At 42.2% G+C, this 22,908-nt stretch overlaps 1 protein-coding gene across 1 annotated transcript in view; it reads right to left on the bottom strand.

Annotated features, from left to right (window-relative positions):
- The window catches only part of KIF5C (kinesin family member 5C), a 152,693-nt gene that overhangs the window by 53,079 nt on the left and 76,706 nt on the right, over positions 1-22,908 (bottom strand). Inside the window, exons 11-12 of the mRNA XM_025404896.1 lie at positions 11,479-11,627; positions 130-305 (exon numbers count right to left, since the gene is read on the bottom strand). Coding sequence (XP_025260681.1) covers positions 130-305; positions 11,479-11,627 — 325 coding nt within the window. The remainder of the gene's footprint in view (positions 1-129; positions 306-11,478; positions 11,628-22,908) is intronic.

The following is a 22,908-nucleotide window of genomic DNA, read 5'->3' as shown; positions in this document are numbered from 1 at the left end:
GCTAGGGTAGGTATTAGAAAACCAGACATAAAGATCGGGCTGTAGCCCTACATCAGCTCCACAGGGAGCTGGGACCGCCCTCTTTCATCTTTGTAGCGTAGTGAGAACTATAAATCTCTGGCCACAGACCTTGTCATCTAGTTGTCTGTAGAGACTGGAGATCTCTTCATCATACTTCTCTTTCTCCTCTGTAGAGATGCCAGCAACAACAGGAGCAATATTGTCTATGATGGGGGTGTTATCACAAGGCTCCAGGTTCTTCTGGTCCTTGGCACTGATCTGTTCATCCTCAGGCACAGCTTCTCCTGCAAAACATAGCCGAGCAGAGTTGGGGATTAAAGAAATTGAGTATGAAACCCTCCAGGAAGAGTACTAAAAATAACCAGTCCTGGTGAAAAATACACAGAGGACACAATAAAGGGTTGTTGTGTGGTTACAGTTTGTGTTCTTTCTATTTGATAAGAAAGGTCTTAGTGAATTGGCCAAAACAAGTCTAAGAAAAAAGAGAACTGTGTAAAATCTCCCCTCTCAAGATGCATCCCTGAAGTAAACCGGTTCCAAGCTACTCCAACATGCAGAGATGCCTGAATTCTTTACATTCATTTTGCTTTAGTTGAGGAATATCCTGGGGCTTTACTAGAATCATATTCTCTCTAGTGATTGATTAAAAAGGAAACAGACCTCTAAGGCATCCTAATTATGAATTAATTATGTCACTGTTTCATTAATAGAAACAGCCAAGTAAAGAAACACACTGGCATTGTTCGATAAAACACTGTAAGGCTCAAATCCTCTGAATTCAAGAATCTCTGAATCTGAGGTCAGAAGACAGGGTAGCCCTGGATCCAAGACTAGCGCTGCAAAAGCTCACATTTCAATACCACTGTCTCCCCCAGAAGCCAGAATTAATTGGCTCTGCTGGAAAGTTCAAATAGAATAATCTACTGTGATATCAGGTAGTCTTAGGAAAGAAATGCAGCCAATCTAGACTATCTTGCAGAGATCCTACCTACGACTTCTCAGTCTGCAGAGTAGCATTTGTTGGGGCCTTCAAAGGAAGAATTGCCAAATTTGACAATCAAACTGATGGAAAAGGTACCGCTCACAAGCTGGCCAGTGGCTATCTCCAACAAGAACATCAAAGACATAAAGTGCATAAAAAGGATTCTAAGAAAACTACTGGCCCCACTGAGTCTCCCAAATATCTTCCTGGAAAGCAAAACCAAACCCAACATACTTTTCCAACACAATGTTTACCATCAACACCACAATCATCTTGCTGCAGTCAGTAGTCAGAGTGTCTGCAGTATTCCAAGCCTCACCCCAGTTCTCAGCCCACAAACTCCATTTTGTAAAAATTCCCCAGGAAAACTGCGTTGAGTCAGAGAGTTTTTCAAAAATAAATGACAGAAGGCAGGGCACAGTGGCTCAGGCCAAGACGGGCAGAAAACTTGAAGCCAGAATTCAAGACCAGCCTGGCCAACATGGCGAAATACCATCTCTAGTAAAAATACAAAATTCAGTATTTGTACAAAAATACAAAAATTAGCTGGGCGTGGTGGTGCACACCTGTAATCCTAGCTATTTGGGAGGCTGAGGAACAAGAATCGCTTGAACCCGAGAGGCGAAGGTTGCAGTGAGCCGCGATAGTGCCATTGCACTCCAGCCTGGGCACCAAGAGCGAGACTTTGTCTCAAAAAATAAATAAATAAATAAATAAATAAATAAATAAATAAATAAATAAAAATAAATAAATAATAGAGTAACTGAGATCTCAATCTGTGGCTTCATTAACAATATATATCATGCTTCAAGGAACCCACCTGAACACTGTACACATTTATCTCAATATAAACAAAACACTGTCATAGTTTAGTTCTGCTGCTTATGACTCCATTATCTCACTGAATAACCACAAAATACGACATGGGGCCTCCGTGTCAAGTAAAATTAACACCCAATGTTTTCACTTTTGTAACACAGTTCCGTTTGAAGCAGCAACTTGAAGCAAAACGTAGAATAAACTATTACTTTGCTGAATATAAAATTGAGCCAACCCTTTTTCCTTTTCCAACAAGACTGTGCTATACTTAAGCCTTTTTTCTAAAATTATTGACCTGAAACAAAACCAGAATATCAGAGTAGCCTTTGAACTGAACCTGAACCAAATCAATATTTCATTCAGTTCCAATTCCTGGCTTAAAATATCCATCAACAACATTAGTGTGCAGACTGGATTTCATCCAATTAAAGGATCTATATTCTCTACAGTCTGCTAAATCCATGGGCTATAAAAGCAGTATTGTGTTTTTTTTTTTTTTCTTAAACATATTAGATAGAGATAGATATAGACGGAGATAGATAGATAGATAGATAGATAGATAGATAGATAGATAGATAGATATTCTAACCACACAAATAATTCAGGATACATTCTTAACATAAACAACTCATAAGCAATGTGGAATATACAACTAAAATTTGAAAGTCCTCCTTCACCCCTCCCTTCTAATTCTGTTCCTTCCCCAGAGAAATTCGCCACTAACACTTTGGTAAATATCCTTCCTCTTCTTGGATTGTGACAGTATCTCTAATTTTTGAGCTCTAGCTTCTAAAATTTGGGAACAGGGCAATCCAATACAGTATGAATTTAATCTTCCAGCTTAGGCATGACAAAGATGAAATTCTTAGCTGTACTAGACCAGACACCAACCAGAACATGGTCACATTATCCACAGGCCAACTCACTCCAAGTAAAGAGGTAAGATACAAAAACATCTGGAAGAGACATATTCCCTGTGTTCTTTGGTTTCAAATGGCCAAAGAGGCAACGGTATCATGAGGCTAGGGTGAGCTAAGGAGCTGCCCAGTGTGTGTTTTGATTCAGCTGAGTGGGCAGGGGCTGGGGATAGACTTCTATAACCTTAGCAGCAAGTGACCTGTTCTAACCAAAGTCACAGGCCTGACTTCCCTTAAAGCTGCCCTCTTCTCCCATTAAGGAATTACAGCATCACCAAGTAGAAGGGTTGTCCCAGATGGCAGAAATCCAGCAAGCTAGCCAATGCTGCTACAAGGCACTGTGAAAGTAGTCAAGAGACTCCGTCATCTCCAGTGCTATGGCAGGACGCTAAAGCCACATTGTACCTTTAAACAGGTCTCATTAATCACAAGCCCATCTCCTGCTTCCTCTCTTGGTTTACTTTCTGTAAAGGAGAGGAAATAACAATGCCTTTATCACAGGGTTGTTCTAAAGATAAATGAAGATAGCATATGTAAAAAGCACAAAAGGCAATATTGTTTAAAGTCCATCTCTTATCCCCTCCTCTCCCTGACAAATTTGCAACTTTGTAGGCTTGGCAGATAAATTACTATTTTTACTTATTCTGTGATTTGTGTTTCTGAGATCTTCACAATAACTTTGTGGCTGGAGCTCAGATCCAAAAATAAAACATGGTATAGCCAGGCAAGTCCCTTTCAGGTTTATTTTTATTATTATTAAAACAGTATTTGAAACCTATAGCAGACTTTGTGGTTTCTCTTGAACAATTCTCTCAATCAAAGCATTAACATGTCTCCTACAAAGCTACATCTAAACAACCAGTTCTTTTCAGTTTATATTCTAAAGGTCAGGCAGTCAGGATTATTTTTTATAGCAGCCATTTCAACGGAGAAGAACAAAGCCACAAGACGCAGTAACTAAAGCAGCACATCTCCTGCCCAGAGAGGAACCAAGAGCCGGTTTTCCAACACCACTGCCCTTCAAAGGGCCGAGAAAATGACTTCCAGAAGCGTCCTGGTAACTACACCGTCCGGCTCACAAACACGTCCGGGGACTGTAAATCCCCAACACTAGGCAAGACCTGACACTAGCTTATCTGTCTCCATGGCAATCTCACCACGCTAATGGAGAATATTCCCTGCACTGCAGTGGACCGAGTCCCTGGAGAAGCCCCCACATGGTGATTATGGAATAACTGATTCAAACAAGGAAGACAGCAGCAAACAGACTCTAGAGAAATAATGCCCTGAACTCTGATGGTGGGAGAAGGAGAAAAAGACCACCAAAGGAAGATTAGCATCTATTTTTAGTCTCCCTCTTTGCATTAAAAGCAGATTTCTCTTAGTTTAGCCCCTGAGGCTTATACCTGCTGTCTATAGGAAAAGAGCTCATAATATTGTAAAGCATCTGAAAGGCCTCCCCCCAAACACACTGGAAACCTTCCCCTTCTTTAAATAAGCATCCTGGCATTTACCATTGTCAGATATAATTACCTTTAAGGACTAAAAAGATTTGTGTTTACATAGGAGCATTCACTGAAGCATACCTGTAAGGCTTACAGAGCATTCTAATTATAAAATAAAAACTCCCAGAGGGCATAAATAACATCTCTACAAAAAACAGAAATCCATCAACGGCAACAGATGAGAATGACACACTAATCAAAAATTCTCATTAGGGCTATTAAAATTTCTAAAATAGGTTTTTGGGGTTTTTTTTTAAAGAAAGAAAACCATTAGACTGCCAGTAATTCATTAAAATTTCACACATGAAATAGCAACAAGCTAGTTATCCTTTTCATAAGTTGAGTTCCTAAAGCCTCAGGAGAACACAGAAAGGTAATTGCATTCTCTCAGTAACTCTGGAGCAGATTTGCTGGTCACTCACAGCTTCCGCCAGAAACCACAGCAGATCTGGCAAACGAGATGCTTTCTTTTAATACCAATTAAATAGGCCCAGTGGCAGACCTAATGGTAGGTAATTTCTATATCAAAGAAACTAAAAGGAAATCTTTAAGTTGCCAGATGGGTGAGAGCAGCTGGCTACAAGATGTCATTATATAAATGTGATGTTAAAAAAAAAAATTCCTTGATGAGATTATTTTGCATGCAAATAGCATCTTTCACCCTCATTCCTAAAAATACTGTAAGCAGCTTAAAACATCCTCTAATCCCTCCTACAGCGATTTTCTAATAAACTGGTCACCTGGGACTCTGCATCCTCCTTACATTCATGACCTCCTGAACAGGCCACAACATTCTCTTAGTGGACAGACTAAGGTATTTCTATTACAGGGTTTGATTGTGTTCTCAAAAGCAAGCAGAGGGCCTAGTAAATTAGATCTTTCCAATGAAACGTTAATTTCTGAGAGTCCATTATAATCATGGATCTGAGAAGGGGGCCAGCATCTTCGAAAATTTAATGCTAAAAAAGCAAATTGTGTTCCAATTGTGGCGGTCCCAAAGTTCCACAAAGCCCCAAATCAGACTAGAGGCTACAGATTTAGCTAGTTACTGAACCATGCCTGCTGGCCTCACGGGTTTTGAGCTGGATGAACAAATCTGCGTTAGAGACTGCCGATTTTTCCACACTTCCTCAGTCTGTGATGAAATTATTTCTTTGCATGACTTCAGCAGATAAGGTAAATCTACATCCACTGTTTTTTAATCTTACAGGCAATTATACAAGAGAAGTGAATCTGCAGATACACCAATTTGCCAGTCATTTCCCTGTTCTCCTGACACCTGGATTTTCAGGTCCTCCTTTTTCTGACTTAAATCCCTGTAAAAAATTATTTTTCAAGTGTAAAATTCAAAGTATCAGAAGAGAGCACGTGTGAAGACTGACCTGGCAGCAACAGGGAGCTGTGCACGCAGCCTTCACCCCTCCCTCCCCGTCCTCCTGTCAAGAGTTTTCTTGATGGATTGGGAGGAGGTTAGCATGAGCTGGAGCTGTAATTCACTCTGAATCCAACTATCTAACTCTATCTCCATATATAGGATTGTTCAAGTCTTCTCCGCACATATGAGCAACAAAGCAATAGAGCTTTCAAAAAAAAATCCATTTTCTGGCAACTGCCCCACTCCATCTATCTGTTCCTTAAGCAAGCAGGCTGAACGAATCTCTGTGAGGCTAAAGAGCCAACAGAGCCTCCAGATTCGAAGAAAGACCAGCCATTGATTACAGCCCACAAGATGTCACTAGTAGATTGTAGTGAACATTTGTTGCTTTTCAGCCACTCGACACCCATTCTTACAAAATAGCACCTCAACTTCCTTTTAAGGAATTAGCCCCCTCAACTGTGTGCAGTCTTCATCAGACAATTGATCAAAGTGCCCTGCTCTTCCCCAGCCAAGGCACACCAGCAAGCACAGTATTCCCACTTCTATCCTGGGCCTCTGCTTCTCCAACATAATCACATAGAGAAAGGAAAAAGTGTTAATTCCAGGTGCGGCCACTTAAGAGACCTGCCTGTCTCTGCTGCCTGCTGCCTGCATCCCTGAAGCAGCCCCAGCCTACACTTGTCGGAGCCTGTTGCCTCTGCTATCCTTTGGAGTCTGCGAATCATTCGTGTCCTTCTAACGCATTCTCTTTTGGCTTTAGCCAGGCAGTGTCAATTCCTGTCGCTTGCAACCCAAGGATCCTAACTAGCACCCTGGGGAACAGAACCAGGCCAGTGGGTGGCTCTCCTTAGCCCCATGCACATGCCCGGAGTTATCCTGCCTCCATGGTAATGTCAGAAAGGAATTAAAGCTTAGTGTAGTGTATGTGATATGAGTCACAGGCCTTCTTCTGAGAATCAAGGTTCAACAGTGCCCAGAGGAGAAAACTGCTCGGCCTACATTCTGAAGTGGCCCCTGTCTTAGCTGCAGCTGCTATAAGAAAAGAACCATAGACTGGGTGGCTTATACAGAATTTATTTCTTACAGTTCTGGAGGCTAGAAGTCCAAGATCAGAGTGCCAGCTGGTTGGGCCCTCCTGGTGAGGGCCCTCTTCTGGGTTTGCAGATGGCATCTCATTATAGTCTTACATAGTGGAGACCAGAGGGAAGGAAGCTCTCTCAGAACTCACAGGACACTAATCCCATTATTGAGGGTCCATCCTCAGAACCCTATCACCTCCTAGAGGCCCCACCTCCTACTATCACCACCTTAGGGGTTAAGATTTCAACATATGAATTTGGGTAGACACAAAACATTCAATCTATAGCACCCATCGAGCTACAAAGGGTTGAAAATTGGTACAGGTGGAGGTGTGGGGGAGGGTGAGACCAACCCCTAGGCATGTAATAGACAATGTAGTATTTCACCAATTTTGAATGATTTAGGGCAGGGCATGCCCTGTCCTGTGGCACAGTACCATCACTGCCAACTGGATCAAACTTATCTATTTTCACTTATCTCCATTATCTGCCTGCACCTGATCTGTAGTTGATTTCCTACTCCTTTGTATTGCTACTTCATTCTATGTAACAGCAAGTAGGAAAAAGCACAAGCATGCGCACACACATGCTCACACACACACATGCACACACACTCGGCTACACACACTCCTTCCTTGCTCTCCAGCAGCTGAAGTATAGCAGCCAAAGTCTTAAATTATAAATACCATGCAAAGAAAGAAATCTTTTTCCCGGGGAGAGTGCACACAATTGACAAGGCCTCTTTAACTCGTTGAGACCGCAATGTGGAAATATCAATACCCAGGAAATGTTGAGGGGAACTAAGTAGCCACCTCCTACAAGTTTAGAACCAATGTGTGTGTTGAGTTTCAAAGGAAAGTTGGCAATATCCTGCTGCTCTGGTTTTAGTGAAGGGCACTGATGCTTTTTTACTCCACATCTCAAAAGCCCAGCTCTCACGTTTACACACACCAGCCATGCCCTCATTATCTTCTGCTCTGAAGAATTAGGACATGTGGGGACACTATGGAAGGGCTTCCAGTGCCCCCTTTTTTTTTGGCATGATATTTATTACACCCATCTACTTGGCCCTGCACACAAATCAGCTTGATGAGCAGGCTGTGCAGACAACAGAAAGAGAATAAACTTTAGAGTCAGGCCCACTCTGTTCAGATCACAGCTTTACCAGAGACTGATCCACTTGGGGACATTTTTGGGCCTGTCATTCATGGTCATATTGGCTACTTGAGGACTAAATGCCCAGACTCAGAACATAACAAAAAGCCTGGCCTGGTCTGTTGCAGAGTTACTCTTTGAGGTAGATCTGCCCCCTCCATGGGACAAAAGACCTCTCCCCACCTCCTCACTGCCCCTCACTACTCTCCTTCTCGCCCGAAACTTACATCACTAGAGTCAGTTCTCTACATTTAAGAACTTTGCCCCCAGAAAAATCACCTTTAAATACAAATGTTAGCTGGGGAGGAAAGGAGAGCTCTGTGGAATCCCTCCAATTCCCTTCTCCCATCACAACCAGTGGTGACGTGGCAATGGGGGTGTTGGGGGCCTCTCAGACTCTCTCTGTCTTCTCTTCTTTCTCTGTAGTCCAAAGGGCCCTCACGCCTACCTATGCCTTCAATTACTACCAAAAGATTGATGACTCCAACTCAAGCAGATCCTCTGAGCTCCAGACCCTCAGACCTAACTTCTTATCTGAATAATGTTCCCCTGAATGTTTCACGGGAACCCAAAACTCGCTTCTCCCTCACCCCTGGTTCTCCTCCAGCATCCCCAGTCTTAGGGAATGGTCTCACCCTCCATCCAACTCGGCAAGCCGGAAAACTCACCACTGTTATTGAAACGTCCCTCTCCCATAGCCAACTCCTCACCACACCCAGCTAATTTCTCCTCCTAAATACCTCCCAGGTTCATCCATTTCTCTCCCTTCCTACTGTCCTCTCACTTCAATACCATCACCTCATCCCTGGAAGACCACCCCAGCTCCCAGCCCTCCTCTCTGACCTGCAGTCCACTCTCCAATACAGCCAATGGATCTTCAAAAATTCGAAGGTATGACCTGCAGCTTAACACCCTTGACCAAAATCCTGAACACGGGAGAGCTCCGCCTATTCCTCCAGCCCATCTCAGGCCAGTGCTCCCCGCTGGCCTATGTCCTCCATTCTCGGAGCCCCCACCTCACCTCATGTCCCCTATTTTGCCCGGCTAACTGCTGCTTCTCTCAGATACTAATCTCCATATTGCATACTCAAGGAACCGTTCTTCACTGGCTTCTCAGTCAAGGTCAGGGCGCCCTGTTGTATAACTCTTGACACCTGTGCTTTCCGTTCTTGGTATGCAGCATGGACGACCATCATACATTTATTGGTGAGGACTGGCATTTACCTCCCTCCCAGCTCAGACCGTCCTGAGGGCAGAGACCACATCTGACTGCCCACCCTTTAATATCCAGCACCTGCATTAAGCATATGTTTGCTTCACATACATTTATTGGAGGTCTACTCTGTGCCAGAGTATATCATCATACATTATTTTTCCCAAATTATGTAACTTAAGGGCTCGTGTAGGATCTCATCCAAGAGGGCACCGAAAACAGCACATTTCTTTTTTTTTTTTTGAGATGGAGTTTTGCTCTTTTTGCCCAGGCTGGAGTACAATGGCATGATCTCGGCTCACCGCAACCTCCGCCTTTGGGGTTCAAGCAATTTTCCTGCCTCAGCCTCCCAAGTAGCTGGGATTACAGGTATCCGCCACCATGCCTGGCTAATTTTGTATTTTTTAGTAGAGACAGGGTTTCTCCATGTTGGCCAGGTTGGTCTCAAACTCCCGACCTAGTTGATCTGCCCGCCTCGGCCTCCCAAAGAGCTGGGAGAAAACAGTACATTTCTAAGGAGATTTGCAAGGTGTTTGAAGATTGATGGTTAAAATGATGTCCAAGTAAAGAGGCCAAAAACAGGACTGAGTGCCCAAAAGATGCTAGGCATGACGGTGAGTCAGGCAAACAGGGCAGTGGGCAGATCCCAGAGGATGGCATTTGATGAGGGATAGAGAACTGCAAGGTTAAAGTTCGGCAAGAGATGGAAAAGGATGGGAGAAAAAAGGTTCATTGTCCACCCTGTAATGTTTCTAAAGCCAGCACCTCCAATCCTTTACCAAAAGGCTTTACTAAATGTCCTGGTCACCCAACAGAGAACTGACCTGGAGGATTCCCGAAATAAAACTTCATATGGCTACTCCCCACCTTGCCAACTACCGCTCCCGACTCTCCCATTCCTGCCAAATTGCAAGGAATCATCCACCAGCCTCAGGTGCTGAATTATTCAATTATTCTAGCAGCTTTCCAAACACGTGTGCTGCTAGAAAATCTTTCAAAAGTAAAAGAATCATGTTATTTAGGCTACTAGGTCATTTTTGAAATCTGTCTTGAATTCTCGTTTGCCACGTAATTGTTTTTCTATTAAACAATAGCTCATTGACACCTCACCCTTACTAGCAAAAAGCAGTGGCAAACATGTAATCACAAGACAATCTGCTGCAGTTACAAACAGTCAGTGTTACCTCCAGATCCTGCCCAACAGCCCCCGGGCTCCTACCCTTACCCAAAGCTGAGGTACTGCTGCAGCACCTAAAGTACTGAGTACAGCAGCAGAGGACCTGAAGAACCACTTCCAACTATCCGCCATTCCCCTACACTCACACCAACCTGCCTTATTTTAGTTAAAAAGAAAAAAAAAAATTAAAAAGCCTTCTACCTTCTAACCTACGTCACAATGCTAAAATCACTAAAATAATCTGTCTGCACTTAGATCTGGAAACCCCTCTTAACACCTCACCCACAACCCACCCACCCACTGCATGTCAGCTCTCTGAGATATTTTCTCCCAGTAGAACAAACCAAAGAGAATGTTTTGGGGAAGAAGGAAAACGAGTCACGAACCAAGCCTTTAAGACTCCATTTTAGCACAGGGCTCCTTCAAGAGCCCTATATTTCTGGCATGAAGATGAGTTCGGTCAAAAAATGCAAGTATTTGCCAGAGGTAGACTTTTAACCCCAAACCAGTGATAAAACTCACATAAGAGGGAATGACATTTTTCATTTAAGTCAAAAGCAGTCTGAGCCACTAAGTCTCAGGCACTTTCCTCTAACCTACAAATAGGGGTACCAGCAAGTTATTACAATATTGGATAGAGGGCATCTCACTGGAAGCAGATTAAGGCAGTCTTGCAGATAATCACTGGTCCACACTAACAATGCATGCTAGCCAAGTGATGGGATGGGGATGGTGCCTGTGTTAGGGACTAAGAAAATCTCTGCTTGTTCATACAGGTTGTTGCCAGGAGGAATCAAGCTGTACCATTGTCCCAGCTTTCCCAAGTGCCTCCCAGGATGCCAACAGTCACAAGAAGAAGAAAGCACATACTCGGCCATGCATGGTGGCTCACGTCTATAATCCCAGCACTTTGGGAGGCCGAGGTGGGTGGATTACTTGAGGTCAGGAGTTCAAGACCAGCCTGACTAACATGGTAAAACCTCATCTGTACTAAAAAAAAAAAAAAATTATAAAAATTAGCCAGGTGTGGTGGTGCGTGCCTGTAATTCCAGCTACTCGGGAGGCTGAGGTAAGAGAATGGTTTGAATCCTGGAGGCAGAGGTTGCAGTGAGCCGAGATCACACCACTGCACTCCAGCCTGAGTGACAGAGCAAGACTCTGTCTCAAAAAAAAATAAAAATTAAAAAAAAGCACACACTCATGCCTCACTCTTCCTCTTTACTTTTCCTTACCATTCCTCCACCTGTTCAGCTCCATCTCCAGATGCTGGATAACATTCTTCAAAGTCTTGTTTTTCTCTTTTTCTTTTTCATATTTCTTCTTCCATTCTTCTGCTGTCAGTTCTAGGTTCACAGAGACTGTATTCTTGATGGTCTTAGCTCTGGGATTAAAAACATAAGGGGACAATTCAGCTCATTATTAGCATTAGCTAAATCAGTATGATTAAGCCCGAGATTCCTCATGTCAAAAGACTGGAGATAGGGAAGCAGAAAGGATCCTGTAGCTTTCACCAACCATCCTCCTAACTGGACTAATGGCACCACTACCCCTTGAGGCTTCAAGATCAGCCTTTCCTTTTCTCCTTCACATCCTACCGGTCTCTAAATCTAATGAACGTTTATTTGAATTGTCTCAGGGTTTCCTCTTTCCCTCTTCCCTCTGCTACTGTCTTAGTCTGTGTCCTCAGCCATCCTTATGGTTATAGTCTTTTTCAAATGTTCAGTACCCTCCTTTAAGCCCCCTGAATACCATCACCAGATTTACCTTCCTAAGTTGAGGTTCTTTTCAGTTCAATTAACATTTATGAATTTGGGGTATACCAAGACAGATGGACAAGGTCTCTGGCCTCTTGGAGCTTGGAGTTTCTTATACCAATGATACACAGACAGAAATAATAGAATCAATTATTTCTCTTCCTCACCTGTGGTACCCAGAACCACCCCTGATGTATTTAACACATCAACACATGCCTCGTAGGTCAGGTGGGTCCTGCAGCCAGGTGACACTATGGCTCCCTGCTGAGCATGCGCCCCACCCCCCCCATCACAGCCCATCATCACCATGTGGTGAGGAGGCCCCACAGTATTCAGATCATCCTATTTTCCAAGAAAAATCAGAAACTGTTTTTCCTTTAATTTGTGTCTCCCAGTTTTAAACTATTTATAAAAGTAATATGTGGGACAAACAAACATGCCTAATGGCCACCATTTTGCCACTTCTAGTACAGGAGATGATGCAGTCTCCTGGGGCACATGGCCTGGGGGGTTGTGATGCCACAGGGATGCTACCTGGAGAGTAACCCAAAGGGGCTACTGTAGACAGCAAATCAGTAGCTGCACCAGGTGATACCAAAAACAAAAGCCACAACTCACCTCGGCATGCACAGAAACGAACACCTAAGTAGCCTTGTCCAATTGAAAAGGGAACTCCACTTAGGCTCGCTTTTTAAGAAGCTAAAGCTTCATTAAAAACTATGTGATATCCTGTTTTATTTGCTATTGACTTTTTCATTTTGAACCTCTAGCAGTTATTACACCGTCATATTTGCCAGCACAATCTGATTTGTGATTCGCGTTAATTACCGTTGTCAGCAAATGACATCCTGATTTCTATTTCAGTGCAAGAAATTCAGCAGTCCTCACCAGCACTACAGATGTCATTCCAAAAATTCATTGCTAAAGCAGACAACTAAATAACCCAACTGTCAAAAGCGGAGTTCAACAACTTCAATGTAAGACTCCATTTAAGAATTAGAATAACTCTCTCTTGTTCACTGCAGCTTGAGGCTGAGGTCCCCAGAAGTGCTTCGAGCCTAATTTTTCAAATAGCAGCAACTTTATTATTACTTTAAAGTCATAAAGTCTGTTCCTGTTTGACACTCTCACCTCTCCTACTGACATCCTCAGGCAGTGCTGTGGATATTTCTCAGACGCAAGCACAAACACCACAAGCATCTATTATCAACTTAGTAAGGCAAAAAGTGAAAAATAACTCATGGCTAAAATGCTTATGGACACTTAAAGGCACACTTCAAGGCTACTAATCTTACTTTTTAAATCATAAAGAGTCCCTTGATACTTTAACACGATACCAGAAAGAGAAAGCTAAAGCCTCTATGCTGTACTCAGGCAGGTTTAGCCAGAGACACATTTTGTAAGCAGACTCAGCAAGGTTATTACCATTGGTGTAACTGGTCCTCATTCTCAAAGTACCTTTTAATATTGCCTAGAAAATCGCCACTTCTGTAGTAATCAGGGTCCTGGCAGGAAACAGATAACCTGCTTGAATTGCATGATTTGGAGAGTGCTTAACAAAGGTTTGGGAAGGTGTTGGGAAATAACGAGGGTTAATGTGGTACCCACATTAGGTTTGGGGGAGCCATTACTACCCTTAAGCTGAAGGGGAGCCAGAGAGAGAAGGCTAGAAGGAAAAGATTGCCTGGTAGGTATGAATTGTAACCGCCATTGGTAGGGACACAGCTAACCCAAAATGATCTGGCAGGGAGGAAGCCAGGAAATAAATACCTGAACCTCACGCTCTTCTCTCCTTCTGATCGCCTGCCTGTGTTCCTTCCCCACTGGCTTAACATAACTGGAAGCCAGAGGAAAAGGAGCCCATTGCATGAACCTAAACCAGTCACCCTCCTAAGTCACAGAGCAGGGCAGAGACGGCACAGAAAAGATCCAGAGGAGTCGCTAAAGATGCTCAACCCAGGCCGGGCGCGGTGGCTCAAGCCTGTAATCCCAGCACTTTGGGAGGCCGAGACGGGCGGATCACGAGCTCAGGAGATCGAGACTATCCTGGCTAACACGGTGAAACCCCGTCTCTACTAAAAAACTACCAAAAAAACTAGCCGGGCCTGGTGGCGGGCGCCTGTAGTCCCAGCTACTCGGGAGGCTGAGGCAGGAGAATGGCGTAAACCTGGGAGGCGGAGCTTGCAGTGAGCGGAGATCCGGCCACTGCACTCCAGCCTGGGCGACAGAGCAAGACTCCGTCTCAAAAAAAAAAAAAAAAAAAAAGATGCGCAACCCAACTTCCCTTTGGAACTCAAATAACAGTGGGAATCCGTGGCTCACGCTGGAGCCCGAGACTTCATTCAACCCAAATGGGGCAAGCGGGGCTTTTACATCCACTAAAGGTAGAATATGAAAAAATCAGCTTACACTGAGAAAGAAAGATGTTAATTCTCCTAAAATTGTTCTAGAGAATTCAAGTAATCCCCACCTTCCCCCAAGAAAACCCTAAGGGGCTTCTGTATGTATTATACAAATTGGCTAGCTGACTCTGAAATTTATAATAGAAATGAAAAACAAAAACAAGAATAGCAAGGTCAGTTCTGAAGATGAAAGTCAGAGGATTGAATACCAACACTTTCTTATAAAGTAAAACTGATCAAATTGTCAGAAACATTGGAATAAAAACAGAATAAACTGTCCAGAAACAGGCACTCAGAGGACAGTCATCTGACTTATGACAAAAGTGCCCATAAAGAAGAGTGGAAAGGGCAGTCCTTTCAATACTGGGTACTGAGGGGAAGCGGAACTTTATCCCCCACCCCCAATACCATGTAAAAAATTCTGTTCCAGAGAGATCCCAGACATAAATGTGAAAAGTAAAACAATAAAGCTTCTAGAGAAAATATAGGACAGTATCTTCAAGACCTTGGTGTAGGCAAAGTTTTGTTTTTTTGTTGTTGTTGTTGTTGTTGTTTTTTTGAGACAGAGTCTCACTCTGTTGCCCAGGTTGGAGTGCAGTGGCACGATCTCAGCTCACTGCAATCTCTGCCTCCCAGGTTCAAGCAATTCTCCTGTCTCAGCCTCCAAAGTAGCTGGGATTACAGGTGCATGCCACCATGCCTGGCTAATTTTTGTATTTTTAGTAGTGATGGGGTTTTGCCATGTTGGCCAGGATGGTCCCAAACTCCTGACCTCAGGTGATCCACCTGCCTCAGCCTCCCAAAGCGCTGGGATTGCAGGCATGAGCCACCGTGCCTGGCCAAAGATTTCTTAAATAAAACATAAAAGAAAAAATAAATGTGACTTCATTAAAATTAAAAACCTGTCTTCATTAGAAGCCACAATTAAGAGAGTTAAAAGGCAAGTTACAAGGTGGGAGAAGATATATAAAATACATATACCTGACAAAGGACTTACCCAAAATAACTCTTTTAAATCAATAAGAAAAAACTGGGCAAAGACTTGCAACAGGCACTTTATAAAAGAAGTGCCAATAAAACACCTCCTAAAAAGGTGTTTAACATTATTAGCCTAATAATGGCTAAATTAAAACTACAATGAGATACCTTAACACACCCAACAGAATGGCTAAAAAATTTGAAACCGATAATGCCAACAGTTGCTGAGAATGAGCAATGACTGTAACAGTCAACTGCTGCTGGAGAGACTGTGAATTATTACTGTCGTTCTGGAAAAATCTTTAGTAGTATCTACTAAAGTAGAATATTTCACACCTTATGACCCGCTCCCACCTAACAGAAATGAGGACATATATTCACCCAAAGGCATGACAACCAATGTCGTAGTAACTTTATTTATAATCACCCCAAAATGAAAATAATCCAAATATCCATCAACAGTAGAATGGATACATATAAGCCATATTCATACAACAGAATACTATATAACTGTGAAAAATAAACTGCTACTACACCTAACAATGTAGATGAAGTTCACACATAAAACGCTGCATGAAAGAAGCCAGATACAAAACAGTACTGCGTGATTTCACTTTTATATAGTTCAAAGACAGGCAATGCTAATCTATGTTGATGGAAGTTAGGGTGACAATTACCCTTGAGAGTTCGGTGTTGACTGAGAGGGTCCAAGAGAGAGGCTTCCAAGATGATGGGTGGTGGTCACATGTGCATATATATTTGTAAAAAAAAAAATCAGTCATACACTTAAGTTTATGCATTTTACTATATTATATTCAATAAAAATTGAGTTAAGAAAAATAAACTGATGTAGAAAGAAATCAAGTCAGACACAAGAATTTCGAGATGCAGAATAAACTAGAGTTACTAAGAGAGCTACTGAATTTTTGTGCCCTGAGGCTTATTGCGTGTGTGTTTTTTTTTAATAGAACAAATATTCTCCTATCTAGGATGTCAAAAACAATCTTGCAAAGTGAAATAAAGAGGGTCTCAGTCCCTCATTCCCTCAAGAGAGTAAGAGTAAAAGGATATAGAATGTCTACAATTTCTTTTTCTTTTTACCATTAACTTTGGCAAATTTAGAGAATGAAGGAGCCTAATGATCACTAGCTTCTTTCTATTTGCACATTCAACATTCATTTTTCCTTAATTAGCTTTAACTGATTTCAGAGGTAAAAAAAAGAAAAAGAAACTGCCATCGATGTGGTTACACAGTGTTCTGCTGTCTTGTGGTTTGGATCTAGGGCGTGAGGCTGCCGGTGGACATGATCCGGAGATGGAGCACAGGCCTACACGTGTGCATTTATTGCTCAGCTTTAGTTTCAAAAAGAATTTCAGGTAGGAGCTTACAGGGAGACGCAAAATCAAGAAGACAGCAGAAATTAAGAAGTGCTCTTAAGGCAAGTTTTGTGATTTTTGTCTAGCAGAAGCTATATAGCAATTGTGATACCAACCAGCCTTATAGTTCTGGGACATTATCTCTTTGATATAGAGAAACAAGCCAATGACCCACAGAAGCCTTATTCTAGCCACTTACTGACTGCTCACTCATCCTCTTTAAAGGTCAAACTGACTGTGATACTATTTGATTAATCCAAAGTGACCTGATCATTCACAAAGAAATACAAAAGTGGGTTCTTCATTTCTAAAAACTCTCAGGGTTTTCAATCAGAGCCCCCACTGTGTACACAGATACCAATGTCTATTCCACCAGTTACAACCATAGCAGGCGCTGAGCAAAATCCTAAAGGCTACTCTGAGAAAGAATCCAGAGGCTACTCTGGGAAAGAATTTTAATTCAGTCCTATATTTTTACCCTAACAGCAAGACCTGCTTTTAAAACTGAGTCAAATTGTGAGTATGCCATTATCAGGGTATCTGTTTTACATCTTTTCCTTGTTTTGGCTTGCTTCAGCAAGTCAAGCACTACTTTAATGATATATGATCTAGGCGTGCCCCGGGTATAAAATCTCTTCTCCCCACAGGGAGGGAATTAGGACCAAATTTTTTAAAGACCTCAAAGCTTACGAATGTTAACCACCCTTAGAAAAGGCAGACCAAACCCAGCGGACAAAGAGCAGTGGCCACAGTACATCTTCCATCTGGATACTGCTACAGAGACAGTTAAGTCAGAAAAGATTCTCTTAGATATATTCTACTAAAGAATGGAAAGAGGAAACTACCTCCCCATTCTCGAGCATTCTGTTATTTCCTTCCCAGCACCACTCAATCTTTCCATCACTGAATTTGCAGTTTACATGTTCAGAAGCACATGGCCAGCTTTCAAGACTGCTCATGGTACCCATCTTCACCACCGAGGTTAAACACCCATACGTGATGACACTGAAGGCATCCTCATAAGTTGGCACTTGAACGAAGCCGTCCTTGAATGGGGAAAAGACCTAGAACCACTGCATTCTGATGAGTCTCATCCCCACCTGCTTCCCTAATGGTTTCCTATACTCATATTTCCTGGCCACAGTCAGTTCTAAAAGACATGAGGAGTGCCTACCATTGGCGTTTCTTCTAATTACTTTGGCTTCCCTGGAATAACCACAAAGATGTTTGTTCTTGGTACCTTCATACATTTTGTTTCAGCATCCTCCTTCTCTCACCAGGTGTTCAGGATAGTGCTGGCATTTGAATAAGGAGCTCTAGACAACTTCACACCTTCAGCGCATAGAATAAATCTGTCATGTGTGATTCTGCACCGTGAATGGTGTGTGTGAAAGAGAAACAGAGATTCTCCCACTGTGGAAGCAGGAAAGGATAGAAAGTATAGCATTCTTCACTATCAGTCAGAGCTCTCCAGAGAAACAGAACCAATAGAAGATAGAGACAGGTGATAGATAAATATAGATAACATATTATATATCCTATTGTATACATAAGATCTTATTACATATACATACATATATATTATATATCTCACTCTTTTATTTACTTAAGAAATTGACTCCCATGACTGTGGGGGCTGGCAAGTTTGAAAGCCATAGGGCAGGCTGACAGCTGGAAACTGAGGCTGGAGTTAATGTTACCATCTTGAAGCACAATTTTTGTCTTCTCCGTGAAACCTGCATTTTAGCTCTTAAGGCCTTCAACTGAGTGGATGATGCTCGCCCTTATTATTGAGGGTAACCTGCTTTGCTTAAAGTCAACTGATTGTAAGTGCTAAGCACATCTACAAAGTACCTTCACAGCAATGCCTCGATTTGCATTTGATTAAGTAACTGGGCACTACGGCCTAGCCAAGTTGACACATAAAACTAATCCAAAACTAACCTTCTAATTTACTCTGAGACCTAGTTCCCATCTATAACACCAAGCCTTCTTCTGAAAGGACCACTGCTCCAAAGCACCTTCCCGGCTTCTGGTGAGGGAAGGAAGGAGGGTGGGAAGGAGAAATTAAAATTTTGTGCCTTTAAAAAGTTCTAGTCACCTGAGAAACATTCCGAAATGACATGGATAAGGACTGGGCATCTAGTTAAATGTATGTCACCCACAGTATTTCTTCCCTCCAAGAGCAAAAATTAACCCTATTGGTGTTTCAGCAGTAGCTCCCCAACAGGAATGATTTAAGCCTTTTTTTCTTTCATGTCAAAGTGTAGTCAAGTATCTGCCTTGGCCAAAATGCTCGTTCTTCTCTCACAGGTAACATGTTCTCATGTTCTGGTGACGTACATTTCATATGCACACTATTCAGGCTCTGCCTAATCTAGCTACCACTAAACTGGCAGATGACACATAAAATGATGACATGACTTTTTTAAGCGCACATCAGGAAAAGAAGAAAGAATATTACTTTCCCTAAGATATCAATTCTCCTTCCACATTCAACATACAAATAAAGCCTTTGAATTATTCATGCTGGATCAATCAAAAATCCTGGTGCCAAAGATGTGCTGATTCAGGTCTTCCTAACCACATTGGTCTGTCCCCTCAGAGGGCCTCTTTCCCTTCATTACCACCCCAAATCAAGGTACATTAAATAGGCTTCCAACACAATCGGGGGATTTGAGTTCACACTTCTAAAACATAAATATCTTTTTCAAATAGTGCTGTAAAAGTAGTTTAGAAGAGTAATTAAAGACTACAAAATAGAATTCTGGAAGCCAGAAGAAAAAATCAATAAAAGTGCTCTAATTTGAGTCTGGCTTTTTGACTTTCTACTGCCTGGGAATTCACGTGCTGCATCCTCAACTAGATTAAAAGCTCTTTGAGAATGCAGGAGACAGCACTTACTTCTTTAATGGCACGATGCTGGGCATTCAGGAAACCAAAGGAAACAACCCCGACTGAATGGAAGAACCAGAATGCTGGAAACCATCATCCTCAGCAAACTAACACAGGAACAGAAAACCAAACACTGCATGTTCTCACTCATAAGTCGGAGTTGAACAATGAGAACACATGGACACAGGGAGGGGAACATCACACACTGGGGCTTGTCGGGGGGTGGGGGTCTAGGGGAGGGATAGCATTCGGGGAAATACCTAATGTAGGTGACTTGTTGATGGGTGCAGCAAACCACCATGGCACATGTATTCCTATGTAACAAACCTGTACGTTCTGCCCATGTATCCCAGAACTTAAAAGTATAATTTAAAAAAAAAAAATTGAAATAGACATGGTAAATTTTTCCCTTAAAATTCCAGTATCTAACCTATAATCCTGAAGAATGCTAGCAGGACTCTTGGTAGAGTGCTTTCAGGGATCTGCAGATTTAACTGCTTCGAAACAAATACTACATTGTGTTATTCAGAGCATCAGTACAGTCAAGCAGAACAACAAACGTGTACTCGCTTCACGTCCTTGAAAGAACCACAAAGGAATCACTGAGGAACCTCATGCTGCCCTAAGGTTTGCCCACCTCTGCAGTAAGAATATAATGAACACTCATTACAATGAATTTAGGATGTGCCCGGCAGTCTTTTCTGAGTTCAAAGTGCTTAATCTCATTAGCTACCACATACCATGTCTAATCTGATGTTCAGTCTTGTGTCTGCTGTATAATTGGGTTCAATGAGTATATTTAACAATACAGCGGGTATTGGCCCTGTAGAATAGTTCAGCATCCTTAAATAATCCATTAACTAACTTGGGGATAAAGGGAAAGGAACGAAACCTCACACATTTCCAATAATAGATTGGAAAGCAAACCAGATCCAAACCCAACCAAACTTCTGGATGTAATGGCATCAAAGTTCAGCAACTGCCTTAATTTTCCAACATAAATAAGCTTTAGATAACCTTACACAATAAGCTTTAGATTCATATGTTCATTCATTTGATAAGCATTTATTTATTGACCACCTACTGTGAACTAGTTGTGCAGAGTGGTTGATGAGAAACTAACATCTGTGACAAACTCAGTCCCTGCTGTCACAGAGAGCAGAATCTAGATGACTCTGACAAAAGAATGTAGACCGAACTATTTCATTTGAAAACATAATTTACATTACTTTTTATTTCCTGGAAGCCCAAATTATCTGCAGTATTTTTTATTTGTTCATTCCCAAAATGTAATTCTAATTCTACTTTATTTAATCCTCTCCCTTATATGACAGTGCTGTCCGTTACAGTGCATTACATTCAGTCTAGTCCCATCTACTACCATGACCTTTTCAAGGCTCAATACTGTGAGATTATTTAAGACAAACGAAAAGCAGAACTTGCAATCACCGATAGCCGGCCATCGGTCATGGACTTTTTTACCTGGACTCATGCCAGCCCTTGTGCTAGGTAAAAACTGAAGCAACTCATATAATCCTCCCAATATTCTTGAAAATAGGCATTATTATATATCTCTCTCTATGAGAGAGAAGACTGAGGCTCAGAGGGGAGAGGTAAACAAGAGAATGGGTCAACAGCAGAATTAGCTTCAACACTGAGCTTACTGAACCAAAGGGCTGTGCTCAGACCATGTATCCTAGGATATCCTACATGTTTAGTCACTTACTGGCTGTGTGGTCTCAGGTATGGTATCCAATGGCTTTGCACCTAAGCCTTGATTTCATACTCTGTACAAAGGTGAGATAATTGCTGTCAGAAGTGCTATAATTTTGACACACCTGACATATATTAGACACTAACTGATATTCAAAATGCTTCCTGTAGACGCTGCAAATACCTCCTGATAACAGCAATGCCCCAAGGTGACTGGGCCTTGCAAAGATAGCCAATGCCCCACGGTGACTGTGGCTTGAAAAGAGCCAGAATATTTTTGCTTTGCTGGTAAGGATTTTTTTTTGAAGAGATGTTTCCTTTATAAATGCATTTAGAGCTGGTTTGCTCAAACATGTCTTCAGAGGAAATTGTTAAAGCTCAAGTTTAAGACACTGGGCAGGGTGCGATCTTGTTTTCCATAAGCAGATGCTGGTTTGTGGGTTTCTGAGACCCTTGAGGAACGTAGGTGTTATCCTACTGCAACCCCCTTAGCCTAAGCATTTAACTAATCAAGGAAGCAATTTGGGAGGAAGTAAAGGACCCAAATCCAGTTTAAAAGATATATTAGCTCTACAACATTTCAATATAATTATTATTTATTTAGACATCCCACAGGTGCCATGGCTGCATAATTCTATGTTCTGTTGAGGGCTCAGGAAATGACTGGGGCTTAATGCAGTTTAAACAAGCCATAACAATTTCCCAGACAGAATGCCCACCCCCATCTGTCCTTTCTCTCATCTTAAACTATTCCTTAGGCATAACCACACAACACACACTCCCAGGGAGGAGGCAGGGAAGTAGTCTGTGCATCCATTCACAAATGAGCTAGTTAAAGCCCACAGAACACTGGTGACTTGTCTAAAGATCACATGATTGTTCAGAATTAAATGAACCGATGGCAGCAGAATCCACATCCAACCTCAGCCCTAAGCTCAGCTCACTGAGCACTGAAGATGTTCAGATCGTCCAATCCACAGCACCCCAAGCACTCTGGGAATGAACACTGAGGCACGAGGGCTGAAGGATAGAACCTAAACACTGGAACTGAGGAAACATGCCTGAAAGAGGTCAGGCCTTGGACAGTGGGAAGGGGTAGGTAAAAAAGAAAGTGACAAGAAAAAAAGGAAGATATGAACCAAACCACACATGTAACTCTTGCTTTACGATTATGGAGTCATACCTGCTGCCCACCTATGGACACCTCCCAGGGATCTAGGAAGTCTCATGTGGGTATTTTTAAAGGTAGGAAGCTGTCATCTACGTCTCTTCTCAGCATACAGTCCAGACCTCCTACCTCCAGTGCTGGTAAAGATTCCTTCCCCTTCTTTGCTTTTTATACCTCTATTCTGCATTCACATAATTTTCTGGGTGTTTTATCAGCAACTGTGCAATGGATCCCAAATACCAGAGCTCAAGGCAGTTATCAATCTTGAGATTTATAAACTTGAAATAATATGAACCTAAAAAGTAGACTCCAGTGCCATGAAGAACAAAAGTAACACCCCAACGCATTTCCAATTCACATCTGAAATAAGTTTAG

The sequence above is a fragment of the Theropithecus gelada genome, chromosome 12 (genome assembly GCF_003255815.1).
Source record: "Theropithecus gelada isolate Dixy chromosome 12, Tgel_1.0, whole genome shotgun sequence".
Classification (NCBI taxonomy): domain Eukaryota; kingdom Metazoa; phylum Chordata; class Mammalia; order Primates; family Cercopithecidae; genus Theropithecus; species Theropithecus gelada.
Note: the sequence above shows the minus strand (reverse complement) of the source record. Positions and strands in the feature narration are given on the sequence as shown.